Source organism: Scyliorhinus canicula, chromosome 13 (assembly GCF_902713615.1).
Source record: "Scyliorhinus canicula chromosome 13, sScyCan1.1, whole genome shotgun sequence".
In the NCBI taxonomy this organism is placed as follows: domain Eukaryota; kingdom Metazoa; phylum Chordata; class Chondrichthyes; order Carcharhiniformes; family Scyliorhinidae; genus Scyliorhinus; species Scyliorhinus canicula.
This window is the reverse complement of record NC_052158.1, coordinates 11,723,790-11,742,335: the sequence shown is the minus strand read 5'-3', so window position 1 is coordinate 11,742,335 and position 18,546 is coordinate 11,723,790. Positions and strand designations below refer to the sequence as shown.

At 48.9% G+C, this 18,546-nt stretch overlaps 1 protein-coding gene across 1 annotated transcript in view; it reads left to right on the top strand.

The window, feature by feature from the left end:
- Positions 1–18,546, top strand: part of LOC119976483 — a 59,189-nt gene that overhangs the window by 14,186 nt on the left and 26,457 nt on the right. Inside the window, 2 exon segments of the mRNA XM_038817021.1 lie at positions 3,410–3,688; positions 3,691–3,950. Of these exon segments, the coding sequence (XP_038672949.1) occupies positions 3,410–3,688; positions 3,691–3,950 (539 nt within the window).

Below are 18,546 nucleotides of genomic sequence, written 5' to 3'. Positions count from 1 at the left end.
ATGGCATATTGGATATTGGAATTCAACCAGCAATGGTGGCCTTCCTGCTGGTCGCCGCAGCCCTGGGGGATGCCCTGCGGCTGTACGAGCGGGAGCTCCTCGAGGAGGAGGAGGCAGCTGCAGCAGCGGAGCAGGCAGCAGCGGAGCGGGCAGCAGAGGGGCAGGCAGCAGCGGAGCGGGCAGCAGCGGAGCAGGCAGCAGCGGAGCGAGCAGCAGAGGGGCAGAGGGCTGCCACCCAGGCTGTCCAACCGGCCAAGGGGGAGGAGGTCCCAAGGAGGCGCCACATGAGGCCTCGTGTCTACCGGCACCGCCTGTCATTCGAGGAACTGCCGGACCGGGCATTCCGCGGAGGTATGACACCCACCCCCAAGGTGATGGCCGCCTTGAACTTTTACCCCACGGAGTCCTTGCAGGCGCCGAGTGGGGACCTGTCCGGGATCTCACTGACCTCGGTGTACACGTGTATCCATGCCGTCACGGAGGCCCTATATGCCCAGGCGGATCAATACATCTACTTCGATGTGGACTGAGCCCACCAGGATGCCCGGGCAGCGGCCTTCGCCACCATCACCGGGATGTCCCGGGTCCAGGGGGCGGTCGACGGGATGCATGTCCCCCTACGGGCCCCTGAGGATAACAGGCCGCTGTACACAAACCGAAAGGGGTTGACTCGATGAACATGCAGCTGGTTTGTGACCAACAGCTGCGCATCGTACACGTCTGTGCCCGGTAGCCGGGCAGTCAGCAAGACGCCTCTGGTCCGCTGTGGTCTTGGCTGATTACTCCTATCCGGAGGCCACAGACCGACGCGGAGACCCGCTTCAACGACTCGCACACAGCGACCAGCGGTGTGATCAAGCGGTGCTTTGGCTTCCTGAAGATGTGGTTCAGATACCTGGACCGCTGTGGAGGGACCCTACAGTATGTCACTGAGAGGGTCGCCCATGGCGGCCTGCTGCATCCACCAGAATATCGCACAGCAGAGGGGCGATGTGTTGGAGGAGGAAGAGGAACGCCAGGGTGAGGGCGGCCAGGACATGGAGCCCAGGCAGGTGCGGGATGCCGCATGACGTGTGCACCAGGGCCTACGAGCATGGGACACGCTGACAGCCAACAAGTAGGGGGGGGGGGGTGCGGGGAACTGTCCAGGGGCACAGACACTGCATCCCAACCGCACACCTCCTCACTTCCCACCTCGGCCACCCCCCGCCCACCCCCACCTGCAGCCCCCTCCGTGACACATACCTGCTGCACTGCGGGGTGGGGGCCCTGGGATGGAGGATGATGACAACCCGCTCTGCGATGAGCTCTGCTGCTCTGCATCGTATGACAATGTCTGACTCCTGCCCACGGTAACACTTTCCACCGTCCACCTGGGTGATCCCTGCCTGTGAGCCGGTCATTCCTACACACGGTCCCATCAAATCCCTGGGGCGGCGGTGGTCGGAGCGGTCAGGGTGAGGTGAGGAGGGTGGGGATCACGGGCCACCCACAGGGTTCGCACCATACCCCAGATCCCCCCAACATTCACCCATTGCCCCCCCCACCCCCAGCCAGCCTAGGCTAGCCCACCCCACACACCCATCAGGCAAAGCACCGAGGCAGGTTGTAACAGTGGTAACAGGTGTTTATTGTGAACAAATATATACCCCTATAACTAAACTGTGCCCTGCACCCGAGCCAACTTAACTGGTGTCTACTTTTCTGGCCTTGCGGGCCCTAACACTATGTCTAGGTGGGTCCCCAGAGGTACCCACCTGGCAGGGGCCGGGCCCAACCAGGCCCAGTTTCTCCAGAAGACGCCGGCCAACTGTGATTCCTGCCCTGCGAACTGGGTCCCCGTTGGCCGGCGCCTTCTGGAGAAACCGGGCCTGGATAGGCCCGGCCCCTGCTCAGGTGTCCCAGGTGGCGTGGTATCGCCATGTTCTGCCCGCTGCCAACCAGATACGCCAGGGACAGGAGGGGGGAGTCCGAGGTGCTATTGTGATCAGGCACCTCCCCTGCGGGAGTCACCGACATGGGCCTCATCACCTCCTCCTCCCTCAATGGGACTGAGGGGGCAAGGGGAGCTACCCCCCGAGGCTCCCCCACCACCTGGCACTGCCACTCCTGGAGACCCGCTCTGGTTCGACCAGGGTCTGCATGCTGGAGGCCAGGGAGCACAGGGAGTGGACCATCTCCCTCTGGGACTGGGCCACCTCCCTCTGTGTCTCCGCCATGTTGGCCAGTGCCTGGGCAATGCTGCTGACGTTCCCAGCCATGGCCTGCTGTGACTGGGCCATGCTCAGGAACGCCGCTGCAATTTCCAGGTGGCTCTGGGACATGTGAGGCAGCAAACCCTGTCCTGGGCCTCGGCCAGCGCCTGCACAGAATGCCCCAGGCCTTGGGCATCGCCGATCCATAGTCCAAACCATCGCCCCAATGCCTCCACTGCGGACGCCACCCATGGAGTGTTGGCCGGGGTGACAGGCATGGTCGGCACCACCTCCTGCTCATGCACGCGGTTGGACTCCTCCACCTGCGCCTGCAGGTGTTGGATGCTCACCGACATCCCCTCATGTAGTCCCTGGCTCTGTGACTGCATCTCCACTATTGATGGGACTGTCTGTTCCAGAAGCCCCAGACTAGACTGGACGGCAGCTAGTCCCTGGGGTCGGCCCTCCGTCCATCCGCCCCCTCGGTTGCTCCAACCTCGGCCTGCTGTCCTGGGCCAGCTGTGTGCTGAGCACCAGAGAGAGTCCCAGGAGCCTCTTCACTGACATGGCCAACCGAGGTGAGTGTCTCTGGGATGGTGGAGGGTGTTGGAGACGCTGTGACGGGAAGTCAGTGTCATCCTCCGACCCGACCTCCTAAACTTTCTTTCTCATCCCATCTTGTACATTCTCTCCCCCACTCTCTCTCTTACCCTCCCATTTCCCTCCCTCCTTCCTACTGTTGCCAACATCCCCTCTCTCTTTTTCACACTCTCCAACTTTTGCATTCATTCCTCTGCACTCTCTCTCTCACCCTCACACTCTCCCTGCTAACCTGCTGTCTCTACTCCTCCACCTCAGTCTCTCACACCCTCCTACACTCCCTGTCACTTCCTGTTCTCCCTGCCACCCCCTCTATTTCTCAACCCTCTCCCAATCTCTCTGTAATCCGGCTTCCACACTCTCAAACCCTCCAGCTTTCCGTCACCCACTTCTGCCTCACTTTCACTCCATTCTCACACTCCCTCTCTCCTTTCCTGCTCTCTCCCTTCACCCACTCCCTGGCTCTGCTGCTCTGATTTCTCTCCTCTGACCACTTCCCCTCCCTCACAATCCTCTCCCTCACCTACCCCGTTTGCCCCTCTCTACCCCTCCCTCTCTCTTCCCTCCCCCTCCCTCTCTAAATCACTGACTGTGTTATTTTAACTTCCCCCCAGCTCCAGCCTCTCTGACTCTGGATCCGAACACAGCGAATCCCCGGCTCATCCTGTCTGAGGACCGGACCAGTGTGAGACTCGGAGACAAACAGCAGCCGCTCCCTGACACCCCGGAGAGGTTTGATTCCTGGGAATGTGTCCTGGGGTCAGAGGGATTCACATCAGGGAGACATTACTGGGAGGTGGGGGTGGGGGGGAAGACTGGGTGGTGGCTGGGAGTGGCCCGAGAGTCTGTGAACAGGAAAGGGGGAATCTCCCTGATCCCTGAGTCTGGATTTTGGCGCTGATTCCCGGATCTGGTTATTTTGCCGCCACCTCCCCCTCAAAGACCCCCCTCACCCTGAGTGTGAATCCCGGGAAGATCGGGGTTTTCCTGGACTATGAGGGGGGACAGGTGTCATTTTACAATGCGAACAACATGTCCCATCTCCACACTTTCACCCACACTTTCACTGAGAGAATCTTTCCCTTCTTCTGTACGGGATTGAATTACGACGGGAAAAACTCGGCCCCGCTGACAATCTGCGGGATTAAAGATCACTAACAGATCCATCCCATAATTTCACACCATCTCCCTGCCTCCTGCCAGCTGTAAACTGCTGGGAGTGGGTCTCAGTCACAGGGGGTGCGGATGGTTCAAATGGTTCCTGAGCTCAGGGTGATTACAGCTGAGTGACAATAATGTTTTGGTCATTTTGTTTTTTGTTTCCTTACTCGGTGAGGAGCAACAAACATGCGGTAATTTTTCCAGTGAATCCTGGAAAATAGATTAAATTCCCCAAGATAATGGAGAATAATCAAAGCGCAGAGACGATGGAGAATTAAAACACAGACAGAAATAAACTCAAGGTCTCCGAGACTCCAGGTGGGAAATTGAACGTTGAGGAGCAGGGAAGAGGAACTAGGGTGAGATTGATCACCAATGGCAAGGAAATGACAAAGAGAAAATCCAAGAGCAGGAAAATTAAATAATACCCAGGGAAGTACGAAGGAAAATTCAAAATCAAATAGAAGCAAAATCAATAGGGAACAGGCAGGAGAATCAGAAACACTCACAAACCAGGGGTTGGAAATGAACAAAACATTTGACAGCCTGGAGTGTTTAAAGGTGTGGAGAGAGAAACCAGGTTAACATTCCGGGTATAAATCCTGTATGGGAACTGGGAACTGAAAGATCAGCAAGGACCTCTGTGGGGCTGGGGGAAAGAAGGAGGGCGAGAGAAGAAACAAATAGAAGCTCAATTGTAGAGAGGAACTTACTGGGTCGAATGAGCTGTGAACTGCAGGGAGCCGGTGACCTTCCTGCCTGTAATGTTGCTCCACAGGCGGAAGGTGGCGATAGATCACCGTGTTTGAGATGAATCAGTTCAGTGATTCTCAAACTGGGGTCGGGGAGTCTTTCCAGGGGGTTCAAAAATAATTTCTCCAGACAGTGGGAGAGAATGATAGAGAAACACAAGAGAGGAAATGAAATGAAACAATCTTAACTATTGCACTTTGTCTAAATTCCGAGGAGTTAGTGTTAGTTCTGCATTGAGCAACTGTCAATATTTCCACCCCAAACCTCCCGAATCCTCTCCCTTCTTCACGGTGATGGACATTTCACTGTCATGGTTTTCAGCGGTGAGTCTCACATTGACTTTCAGTAGGAGGGGAGGGGAGGTGGGAGACCAGCTGCTGCTGTCATACTCGCTGCCTTCAGTTTGGGTTCAGGCAGTGAGTAAGTGCCGTTATCGAGCTGCCCGGCCTGCTGAATATTTCCATCATTCTCTGTTTATATTAATCTCCAGTTGGTTTGTTTCTTGTAATTGTGATAAATCTGTCAGTTTGACTCACTTTAAAGTCTCACCGTGTTTCAATAATGTAACTTCCTTGTGTGATTAAATAACACTGACAAACTGGACTGGGTTTGTACAGGTCTGTAAATATTATCCAGAATGTCATGTTCCAGTGGGGAATCTGTAATAAAATTGGAATAAAAGAAAATCGGGTTTCCGGGAGTTTTTATTTTACATTAAAACAGGAAGCTGCCCTGAGACAGTTTAAAGATGTAACTAATGTGTCACTGCTGTGAATACTGATTCCACTCTGTCTGTATTGAACATGATGTGTGAACTGATGGGGTTTGTATGACATTAAGAGATAATGTTTAACCAGATGAAAAACAGTTCAGTTGCTGCCATAGAATATTAGTGGAGTCACAGTTATCATTTATCTCTGGTTTGTCTGCTCTGTCTCATCACTGTCCACATCAGAGAAATAATCCTGAAATCACTAGTATGTAATTTCCTGTTTTATTAAAACATTATTAATGTTCTCTGTGAATGGACCCGTTCATATTGTGGTTATTATATAGAATTATAATTTACATTGGAGGGTACATGGTTACATTTGTAAAATTATTCTTTAAACAATACAAAACAATCTGAGAACCACTGTGTTGTGAGGGCCACGAAGAATCCAGCACGAGTTTTCAGGATACAAAGAAATAACATTTATTTATAAATTAACATAAATATACAACAACTTCTCTTGCTGCCAAACTCCTCTCTCTCTGGTTCCAAACTGGCCAGCTCCATTTATGCAGGGAGTCTGCTAATTTCTCCGCCCCATGGGCCTGATGATACCCAAAGTCTCCAAACGAGTGAGCTCCCCTTCTTGAGCAAGGCGTAAGGCACTGGGCGCGCCCGGAAATAGCGCGGCGTGGCTCCTGGTTCGACTTGGATACGGGCTACAGCCCCTTTTATTTTCCTCAAACCGGGCTGGAATACATCTGGGTATTGTCCTAGCCCCTCAGTCAACCCTCCAGAAACTGTTTGGAGGATGTGCTGCCACTGCAACTGCAAATGGCGCAACCAGTCCCGACCCAACAGGCTGGGCCCATGGCTACGCACCACGATAAGTGGGAAACGCCCATCCTGCCGTCCATAAACAACAGGGGTCATTGTAGTTCCTTCAATGTCCAATGGTTCCCCAGTATAGGTGGCCACCTGGCCTGTGTGTCAGTTAATGTAAGAGTCTGTATACCCTGCTTGATGCGGTTGAATGTCCTCTGGGTGAACACGGAAACCGCTGCGCCAGTGTCCAACTCCATCTCAAGCGGGTGACCATTGACCCGTACTGTCACTTGGGGGCCACACGGGGAGCTGCCACACAATGCAGCTGCAGGCAGTCATCCTCCGCCTCCACGTCCTCGGGAGTAGTCGACACAGGTTCATCCAAATGAAAGGTACGGCCCCTGGGCTGGCCCCAGTTTCGGTTGGAACGACGGCGCCACTGGCACCCCCAGGACCGGCGTCCGCGACGGGGTCGGCGCCTACAAGTCTGACACGGGCATGGCTCCTCGTCCATTGGTTCTAGAGAAGGCTCCCTTCAGGGAGGAATGTCTGACGGCCACTGGCGTCGATCCGGACATCACCTTGCCCAAGGTACCACAGGGGTGCGGGGGATGCTTTCGTACGGAAGGTGTTGCGCCCCAAGGCATGCACCTCCATTCCCTGTACCTCCTGCACTCCTAGTTCTGCGCTCTCTCGGGACAATACTATTTGAATGGCCTGTTGAATAGTCAATGTTGGCTCGGCTAACAACTTTCTCTGGGTGGCCACATTGTTAATACCGCAAACCAAACGGTCGCGTAACATTTCAGACAAGGTCTCACCATAGTCACAGTACTCCGCAATCCTGCGTAGCCTGGATAGAAAGTCGGCATGGGATTCTCCTGGGGTCCTTTCAGTGATATTAAACCGGTAACGTTGGTCTATCGTGGATGGGGTTGGGTAAAATATTGCCGCACAAGTTCATCAAACGTTTTGGTGTCTGGCACAACTGGGTACGTAAGGCTCCTAATCACCCCAAACATATGCGGGCCGCAGGCGGTGAGCAATATGACCACCTGCTGCTTGTTTTCGGTGATGTTGTTTGCCCGGAAATAGTAATGCATCCGTTGTGCGTACTGGTTCCAGCTTTCCAGCGCAGCATCAAAAAACATCCAAACGTCCAGGGAGGTGGCTTCAGCAGTGTACACAGCTATTCACTTTAACCCTCGTCGCCAGTTTTGTGAGAGCCACAAAGAATCTAGCACAAGTTTTCAGGATACAAAGAAATAACATTTATTTACAAATTAACATAAATATACAACAACTTCTCTTGCTGCCAAACTCCTCTCTCTCTGGTTCCAAACTGGCCAGCTCTATTTATGCAGGGAGCCTGCAAATGATTTATCTCCCCCCCCCCCCCCCCTCATTGGGGAAGCTCATACTCCCACAGAATTGTGGGATTGTCATTAATCCCCAGCCAATGGTAAGCAGGCAGGTTATAACACACTGGAACAGAAACAGTTTTTCTCAAAGTTTACACAGTTCATCATTAAATCCAAAAAGCAGAAACTCAACATGTCTATTACTGAGTGAGGGGGGCGGGTTCCAGAGAATTTGGAAGCGGATTGGCCCGTGGGCCTGTTACTGAGAGTGAGGGAGGTTTCCGGGAGCTATGAAAGCTGATTGGTTGCAATTCTAGTCATTCAGCAAGTGAGGAGGGTTTATGCGGATTGGAGAAGCGGGTTGGTCGAAAGTCCTGTCACTCAGACTAAGGGAGGCGGGTTTCCGGGTAATGCGGAAGTGGATTGGTCAAAGTGCCACTTACAAAGAGGGACCGAGAAACCGAGCGTGGTACCGGAAGTGGATTGCTCAATTAATCGGCCCTCATAATGAGGGAGGCTGGTTTTCGTCAATCGGCCTGTCACTCAGAGCGCGGAAGGCGAGTTCCCGGCAGATGGGGAAACGAATTGGTCGGAGCCCCTGTCACTCAGAGTGATGACGCCCTGTTGATGACAGCAGAGGTCAGTGTGAGGTCAGTGAAAGTCAGACCTCACCACAGCCTGAAGGCCCCACCCAGCAAGAGCGGTTACTGGGAGATCAGATTGGGAGCCGACACTGGGAGAAGGAGGAATTGTCCACCCGGTAACAGGCCCAGGTAAGAGGGGCTTCCTTTTCATTGAGGCTGTGTGGGGGTGGGGAATGGGGAATGTCTTTCTCACAAGATATGAATCTCAAAGAACACATTCTTTAGGAGTTTTCACTGCCCTGAACTGTACAGAATATTGTGTCAGAACAATTCAGTGTCTTTTACACTCATGGAGTTTGAGGCAAAATTCTTCTTTAAAAGAAATGAAGAAATACAATGGACAGAATTAGCCTGAGAAAGTGGATTAAAATTATTTGCTGTTGTTTCTTGTTCCACCTCCACTAAAGGCTCAATGTCTGTGACATGACACAGGCTGATTGGAACTCCAAAAATACAAGTTTGATGTGTCCTGAGCTGATGTACTAAAGTTAGCCTTAGTGTCTCTAGTTTAAGAATGGGAGCATTTAGCCAGGGTCCTCCTAATAGTGACTCAGTGTCTTGCTGGCAAGTGCCCTGTAATGGACTTAAAGAGAATGCCTGTTGGGATACACAGAGGGAGAATTCAGAATGTCAAAATTACTTAACAGCATGTTTTTTGGGACTTGTGAGAGAAAACCAGAGCACCCGGAGGAAACCCATGTAGACACTGGGAGAAGGTGCAGACTCCACACACACAGTGACTCAAGCTGCGAATCGAACCTAGGATCCTAGAGCTCTGAAGCAACAATGCTACTCACTGTGCTACCGTGGAGATCTCCAGGGGTTTATGTTGGGATTTGTTATATATGTTAATGACCGAGACACTAGTGTCCAGGGCTTGATTTCATAATTTAGAGATGACGCAAAGATTTGAATCATTGCCGACTGTGATGAGGATAATCTTGAACTTTAAAAGGGGCAGCAGGGTAGCATGGTGGTTAGCATAAATGCTTCACAGCTCCAGGGTCCCAGGTTCGATTCCCGGCTGGGTCACTGTCTGTGTGGAGTCTGCACGTCCTCCCCCTGTGTGCGTGGGTTTCCTCCGGGTGCTCCGGTTTCCTCCCACAGTCCAAAGATGTACGGGTTAGGTGGATTGGCCATGCTAAATTGCCCGTAGTGTCCTAATAAAAGTAAGGTTAAGGGGGGGGGTTGTTGGGTTACGGGTATAGGGTGAGTACGTGGGTTTGCGTAGGGTGATCATGGCTCGGCACAACATTGAGGGCCGAAGGGCCTGTTCTGTGCTGTACTGTTCTATGTTCTATGTTCTAAAAGGAACATTGACATATTGGATTGGCCAGACAAGTGGCAAATTAAGTTCAACTCAAAGAAGTGCGAAGTGATTTATTTGGGTAAGAAAAATATAGAGAGACAGCTTAACAAAAGGGAGAAACTGTAAAGGAGGTGCAGCACAGGAACCTTGGTGTCCATGTAAGTAAGTAACTAAAGGTGCCAGGACATGTTTGAAAGAGCAGTTAAGCAATTATTTTGAAACCAAAGTTCTAAACTGGGGGCAGGCCGACTTTAATAAGATCGGAAATGATTTATTCAGAGTGGACTTGGACTGGACACGTTTAGATTAATCTGTGACTGAACAGTGGGACACATTCAAGAAGGAAAAAGGGAGAGTGCAGGGCCAACATGTTCCAATAAAGAAAAAGGGTGGAACCAACAAATCCAGTGAATAATTGTACCAGATTGACAAATCCAGTGAACCCTGGATGTACGGCTTTGGGTAAAAAGAAAAAGGGAGGCTTATGGTAGATAGTGAGAGCTCAGAACAGCAGAAGCCCTCAAGACATGTAAAATGTGCAAGAGGGAACTTTATAGGTGAGAGAATATGAAAGGATAGTGGCAGGTAAAATAAAGGAAAATCCTTGGTTGCTTTACAATCCATTAAGGGTAAAAGGATAACTAGGGAAAGCATAGGGCCCATTAAGGACCAGAATGGTTATTTGTGTGTGGAGCGGGAGGACATAGGTAGGGTTCTAAATGGAAACTTTGTGTCAGTGTTCGTGAATGAGAGGTACGATGTGGGTACAGGAATCAGGGAGAAAGACTGTGATAAAAAGAAGTTGACATAGATTCTGAGTGGTCTGGCAGACTTATAAATTGGCAAATATCCGGAGCCAGATGAAATGTATCCAAGACTTTTGAATGAGGCAAGGGAGGAAATAGGGGCGCTGGCAATAATTTTCAATTCTGCTCTGACAACAGGAGAGGTGCCAGAGGACTGGAGGATAGTCAATGTGGTACCATTATTCACCAAGGGAGGAATGGATAAACCAGGAAACTACAGACCAGCCAGTCTAACATATTGGAGGTAATTCTGAGAGACAGAATTAATCTGTATTTGGAGAGGTAGGAATGAATCAAGAAAGTCAGCATGGTTTTGATAAGGGGAGGCCATGTCTGACCAATTATTGAATTTTTCAAAGAGGGCAATACATCTGACTTAATCGACTTGGACTTCAGCGAGGACTTTGATAAGATTCCAGATGGGAGATTGATAACGAAGGTAAGAACGAAGAACAATACAGCACAGGAACAGGCCCTTCAGCCCTCCAAGGCTGCGCCGACCATGGTACCTGCCTAAACTAAAACCATCTGCACTTAGGGAGTCCGTATCCTTCCATTCCCACCCTTTCATATATTTGTCTCGATGTCCCTTAAATGCCACTATCGTACCCGCTCCCTAGGCAGCTCATTCCACATATTTACCACCCTCCATGTAAAAACACTTGCCTTGGACATTTGTCCTAACTTTTCCCCACATACTTTAAACCTTTTCCCCACATACTTTAAAACTATGTCCCTGAATACTTGACTCTCCTACCCTAGGAAAGAGCATCTGACTGTCCAGTCTGTCCATGCCACTCATAATCTTGTAGCCCTCTATCAGGTCGCCTTTCAACCTCCGTCGTTCCAGTGAGAACAGACCGAGTTTATCTAACCTCTCCTCCTAGCTAATGCCCTCCATGGATTGGATTTGTTTATTGTCACGTGTACCGAGGTACAGTGAAAAGTATTTTTCTGCGAGCAGCTCAACAGATGATTAAGTACATGGGAAGAAAAGGAAATTAAAGAAAATACATAATAGGGCAACACAAGGTATACAATGTAACTACATAAGTACTGGCATCAGATGAAGCATAGAGGGTGTAGTGTTAATGAGGTCAATCCATAAGAGGGTCATTTGGGAGTCTGGGTGGGTGGAGCAGGACACATTTTTGGAGATGTGCACCCCCAAGGAATTTGAAACTGATAACTATCTCTACCTCGGCCCCGTTGATGCTGACGGATGTGTACATCTTGAAGTCAATGACCAGCTCTTTAGTTTTGCTGGAATTAAGGGAGAGATTGTTGTCGCTGCACCACTCCACTAGGTTCTCTATCTCCCTCCTGTATTCTGACTTGTCGTTATTCGAGATCCGGCCCACTATGGTCATATCGTTAGCAAACTTGTAGATGGAGTTGGAAACCAGGCAACATCCCTGTAAACCGCTTCTGTACTGTCTCCAAAGCATCCACGCCCTTCTGGTAGTGGGGCAACCAGAATTGTCCACAATATTCCAAGTGAGGCCTAACTAAGGTCCTGTACAGCTGCAACATGACTTGCCAATTTTTATATTGAAAGCCCCGACCAATGAAGGCCAGCATGCCGTATGCCTTCTTCACCACTTTATCCACGTACGTTGACACTTTCAGTGATCGATGCGCATGCACGCCCGGATCTCTCTGCCTGTCAGTACTCGCAAGAGTTCTACCATTTATTGTGTAAGAACCCATGGGATCCAAGGACATTTGGCAAATTTAATCCAGAATTGGCTGAGTGGCAGGAAGCAGAGTGATGGGCGAGGGGTATTTTCCTGACTGGAAGCCTGTGTCCAGTAGGGTCCGAAGGGATCAGTGTTGGGGCTGTTGCTGTTTGTGGTTTACAGATAGATTTAGACTTGAATGTAGGAGTGTTGATCAGTAAGTTTGCGGATGATACGGAAATTAGTGGGGCAGTAATTAGTGAGAAGGATAGCCTTAGATTACAGGAGGATATAGATGGACTGGTCAGATGGGCTGATCAGTGGTAAATGGAGTTCAATCCGGATAAGTGTGAGGTGATGCACTTGGGCAGGACAAACAAGGCAACGGAATAGAGGATAAATGGCAGGACCCTGGGAAGTACTGACGATCAGAGGGCCCTTGGTGTTCATGTACACCGGTTTCTTAAGGTAGGAGGGCAGGTGGATACAGTGGTTAAGAAGGCATGTGGTATATTTCCCTTTATCAGGCGAAGTTTAGAGTTTAATAGGCAGGGAGGCTATGCTGGAACTGTATAGAATGTTGATTAGGCCACAGTTAGAGTATTGTGTGCAGTTCTGGAATCCACATTGTAGAAGGGATGTGATCGCACTGGAAAGGGTGCAGAGGAGATTTACCAGCCTGTTGCCTGGGCTGGAGATCATAGAATTTACAGTGCAGAAGGCGGCTATTCGGCCCATCGTGTCTGCACCGGCTCGTGGAAAGAGCACCCTACCCAAGTTCAACACCTCCACTCTATCCCAGTAACCCCACCCAACACGAAGGGCAATTTTGGACACTAAGGGCAATTTATCATGGCCAATCCACCTAATCTGCACATCTTTGGACTGTGGGAGGAAACCGGAGCACCCGGAGGAAACCCACGCACACACGGGGAGAATGTGCAGACTCTGCACAGACAGTGACCCAAGCCGGAATCGAACCTGGGACCCTGGAGCTGTTAAGCCATTGTGCTATCCACGATGCCACCGTGCTGCCCTACAATGCTACCGTGCTGCCCTACAATGCTACTGTGCTGTGTACCGTAGCTACGAAGAGAGATTGGATAGACTGGGGTTGTTTTCCTTGGAATAGAGGGGACTGAGGGGGACCATAATTGAAATGTATAAAATTATGAAGGGGATGGGTGGAGTGGACAGGAAGTAACTTTTCCCTTGGTTGAGGGATCAATGACCAGGGGGCATAGCTTTAAGGTAATTGGCAGAAGGTTTTGGATTGAATTGGATTTGTTTATTGTCACGTGTACCGAGGTACAGTGAAAAGTATTTTTCTGCAAGCAGCTCAACAAATCATTCAGTACATGGGAGAAAAGGTAATTAAACAAAATTCAAGAAAATACATGAGAATACATAATAGGGCAACACAAGATATACAATGTAACTACATAACATAGAACAGTACAGCACAGAACAGGCCCTTCGGCCCTCAATGTTGTGCCGAGCCATGATCACCCTACTCAAACCCACGTATCCACCCTATACCCGTAACCCAACAACCCCCCCCTTAACCTTACTTTTATTAGGACACTATGGGCAATTTAGCATGGCCAATCCACCTAACCCACACATCTTTGGACTGTGGGAGGAAACCGGAGCACCCGGAGGAAACCCACGCACACAGGGGGAGGACGTGCAGACTCCACACAGACAGTGACCCAGCCGGGAATCGAACCTGGGACCCTGGAGCTGTGAAGCATTTATGCTAACCACCATGCTACCCTGCTGCCCCAAGCATTGGCATCGGTTCAAGCATACAGGATGTAGTGTTAATGAGGTCCGTCAATAAGAGGGTCATTTAGGAGTCCGGTGACAGTGGGGAAGAAGCTGTTTTTGAGTCTCTTCGTGCATGTTCTCAGACCTGTATCTCCTGCCCAATGGAAGAAGTTGGAAAAGTGAGTAAGCCGGGTGGGAGGGATCCTTGATTATGCTGCCCGCGTTCCCCCGGCAGCGGGAGGTGTAGATGGATTCCATGGATGGGAGGCACGTTCGTGTGATGGACTGGGCGGTATTCACGACTCTCTGAAGTTCCTTGCGGTCCTGGGCTGAGCAGTTGCCATACCAGGCTGTGATGCAGCCCGATAGGATGCTTTCTATAGTGCATCTGTAAAAGTTGGTAAAGGTTAATGTGGACATGCCGAATTTCCTTAGTTTCCTGAGGAAGTATAGGCGCTGTTGTGCTTTCTTGGTGATAGCGTCGACGTGAGTGGACCAGGACAGATTTTTGGTGATGTGCACCCCTAGGAATTTGAAACTGCTAACCATCTCCACCTCGGGCCCCATTGATGCTGACAGGGGTGTGTACAGTACTTTGCTTCCTGAAGTCGATGACCAGCTCTTTAGTTTTGCTGGCATTGAGGGAGAGATTGTTGTCGTTACACCACTCCACTAGGTTCTCTATTTCCCTCCTGTATTCGGACTCGTCGTTATTCGAGATCCGGCCCACTATGGTCGTATCAGCAAACTTGTAGATGGAGTTGGAACTAAGTTTTGCCACGCAGGTTCAAAGGAGATGTGAGGAAAACCTTTCCACCCAGAGGGTGGTGCGAGTCTGGAACTCACTCCCTGAAAACATGGTGGAGGCAGAGACTCTCATAACATTGAAAAAGTATTTAGATGTGCAGTTGTGATGCCAACAGCAGTGTCGACACAGGGAGAACATTCAGGACCCTGTTCACTGTGTTCATGTCAGTGGTGAGCTGTTAACGGAGCTTCTTGAAGTTGTAGCTTATAAAATTCACCAGTGATCGACTGTGGGAGAGGACAGACTGTCTTCACTGGTCATCCTGACGGTGGGAAATGATGTGTCTCATTATCGTTATTTATTAGTTCAGTGTTTACTGTTTAGATTATTTGCCACTTAGCTGCAATGTTATTCTTATGATTCTTTCGAATTTAAATAAACTTCTGAGATTAGTTTAATTTCTGAAACTTTCCCTAAATATTCCTACAAACATCAAAGTACAGATTTCTCCTGAAAGAACATAAGAACAGCAGCGGGAGGTATTTAACCCTCAAACCTGTTCTGTCTTTCAGTGAGACATTGGCTGAGCTACGATCCTACTCCAGATACTCGCCTTTCCCATTAACCTTTGCTTGACAAACATCCCTCTATCTCGGATTTGAAACTCAGTTCGATCCAGCATCAGTTGCCATCTGGGGAAGGGAGTTGCAGACTTCGACCACCCTCTTTAACTTGAAATATTTCCTCATTTCACTCCTGTGAGGTCTGGGTCTCATTTCCAGAATAATTCCCAACATTTCTTCCTTTGTCATTTACTCCTTCAGCTGTACAGGACCTTAGTACCTTTTTGTCATTTATCTTCAATCACTACCCACAGCCAGAATCTCCCTGCACCTTCCCAACTCCACCTTTATCGTAACCACGTTCTCTGGGTTCTGAACTATCAACTTCTCCACGACTGGGTCTCTTGATTTAATGGAATTATGGGACAGGCTCAAGGGACTGAATGGCCTACTCCTGTTCCTGTAGTTTCACATTGTTGTGCCTCTCTCACTGTCTTTCCAAGTGTTCTTCCTGGCGTCAGTACATCCCCTATTATTTTCTGTGTTTGGTTTTCCCCGGCACTTATTTCTGTTTCTTGCTGACCCTGTGCCTGTCAGTAAAAATCCCTGTCACAGTTCTCCAGTGATTCACCCTCAATATTGAGCACCAGCCCGTCCACTTCACTGAACCTTTACTCTATTATTCCTGTATTATTCACTCACCTTTTCTAATTAGCTTTCCAATTGCTTCCTTCCATTAATTCACACCCACTCCTGTCCAAGTCCCAAAACTTTCCCTTCAGCTTCTTGGCAGCTGAGATCAGCAATTTGCTGAACATTTTATTATTGACTCTCGTCTTCTTTCACGCTGGAAAGTCAAGGATTTTTTACTCTATTTGTGGACGGCCATCAGTTTACTGTGTGTTAACATTTGTGTTTTTTTTTTATTTCAGGAGAGTACATCTGACGGCACGTTCTCCAAACATAACTGAGCAACATTATAAAGTAACAGATTGAAGTGATTGTTTTATTTTCTGTTATTAAATATTTAATATTTACATAATTAGTGAAGAAGACTATCAGCCAATCCCAGCAGAAGGCAGTTTGTCTCTGGGAGCATTTAAAGGATGCACCCAGTATGGAGAATGGAGACGTATCAGAGACCTTCTCAAACCGGGGACCGAGATCTTTTCTTGTTCTCTTATTTAACCCAGAAACTCCTCAAGTGACCACATCTACTGAATAACAGATAAGAACGTAAATATTATTCCTACTAACTTAAAATGAGAAATAAATGAAATGGTGGCTTTTATTTATTTGATTCATGGATTTGAATGTAAATAATAATGAAAAATGTTTCAGAAAGAAGAGAGGAAAGAAACATTTTGCTCTCAGCGATTGATCAGTCAGCACAGTGAAGGTTCAGTCAATTGGTTCCTGCTCTGAGACGGTTGTCCTGTGATAATAGGCTGAGTACATTGGGCCGAAACTCTCTGGAGTTTAGGAGAATGAGAGATGATCTCACTGAAACATACAGGATTCTGGGCTGGGAATCTCGATCATTGGGAAACAGTCTCAGGATAAGGGGAAAGTCATTTAGGACTGAGATGAGGAACAGAAAAACATACAAATCAGGAGTTGGCCATTCAGCCCCTCAAACCTGTTCTGTCATTCGATAGATTGTGACTGATCTGATTGTGGACTTAACTCCACATTCCTGCCTGTGTCAGATTATCCTTTTACTCCCTTGTCTGTCTATTTCTGTCTTTAAGATATTCAATGATTCTGCTTCCACAGCTCTCTGGGGAAGAGAGTTTCAAAGCCGAGCGACCCTCTGAGAAAATGTTTCTCCTCGTCTCAGTCCTAAATGGAAGACCCCTTATTTATAAACTGTGACCCGAGTGCAAGTCGCTCCCCTGAGTGTGAACATCTTTTCACCATTCTCCTTATCATGTCCCCTCAGGATCTTATATTATTCAATAGGTTCACCTCTCAATCTTCTAATCTTCAGTGGATACAGGTCAAACCTCCACAGAATCCCGACAGTGCAGAAGGAGGCCATTTGGCCCAGTGAGTTTGCACCGAACCTCCGAAAGAGCAGCCTACCCAGGCCCACTCCCCTGCCCCATCCCTGTAACCCCACCTAACCTGCACATCATCAGATGCTGAACATGGCAAATCCACCTAACCTGCACATCTTTGAACTGTGGCGGGAAACCGGAGCACCTGGAGGAAACCCCCGCCGACACGGGGAGAACGTGCAAACTCCACACAGTCACCAAAGGCTGGAATGGATACCAGGTCCCTGGTGCTGTGAGGCAGCAGTGCTAACCACTGTGCCAAGATGCCGCCTCGATTAACCTTTCCTCCCAAGATATCCACTCACCCCCCGCAAATCACAAGCTCCCCAATTCCACGTAGCCGTCCACCACAACACACTTGTATTACTAAAGAGTAAGAAATGTGTGGAACATGAGGAAAGTTGAAAACATTTGCTAACTAATTGAAGTATATCAGACAGTAATGATTCACCTGTGGAATTTGTTTATAAAACCGACAGGAGAGAGAGTTGGAGATAAGAGATGTGGGCCAGAATTTCTCCATCAATGTGATCTCAGTGGTTGACTGATACATTTTCCCCAAAAGGAAGGATTACGGTGTTGAGTGCTCAGTGGTGGAGTTTCCCCACCGCCTGTCCTTCACCACCGCGAGGTCCTGGTGAGGCTTCTGGGATGTAATAACACATCAAACCCTCTTTTCAGAGTAGATGCTGCTTCTGTTTTATACTTTAATAATGGGGCTCGGCAGTAAAGGTGTTTGCACTGATTCATCTCAAACACGGTGATTATCCACTACCTTCCGACTGTGGAACAACATTACAGGACCCTTTGTACATCAATGTTTCCCAATCTGTCACCATTTCAATAATTATCTGCCATTCCGTTTTTCCTACTGAAGTGGAGAGATTCACACTTATCCACATTATACTGCAGCTGCCATGTATTTGCCCACTTACTCAACTTGTCCAAACCGCCTTGAAACCTCTTTTTTTTAAAATATAATTTTTATTGAAAAATTTTGAATTTATACAACAACAACGAACCACAATAAAATACCAAAAATAACAATAATATTAGCAATCATAAACATTCGCCCCACCTCCATGAACAACACAGCATATTAACAACAATGCAAATTAACACAATATTAAGTTACATAATAGAAACTACAATAAGGAACCTCCCCTCCCTGTGTTGCTGCTGCTATTGACCAAGATATGTATCTTTGAGCCAGGAAGTCCAGAAAAGGCTGCCATTGTTTATAGAACCCTTGTATTGATCCTCTCAGGGCAACTTTGACCCATTCCAGCCTGGATGCCTCTTAACATCCTCCTCACCACTCACATTCCCACCAAGTTCCGTGTTAGAACATAGAACAGCA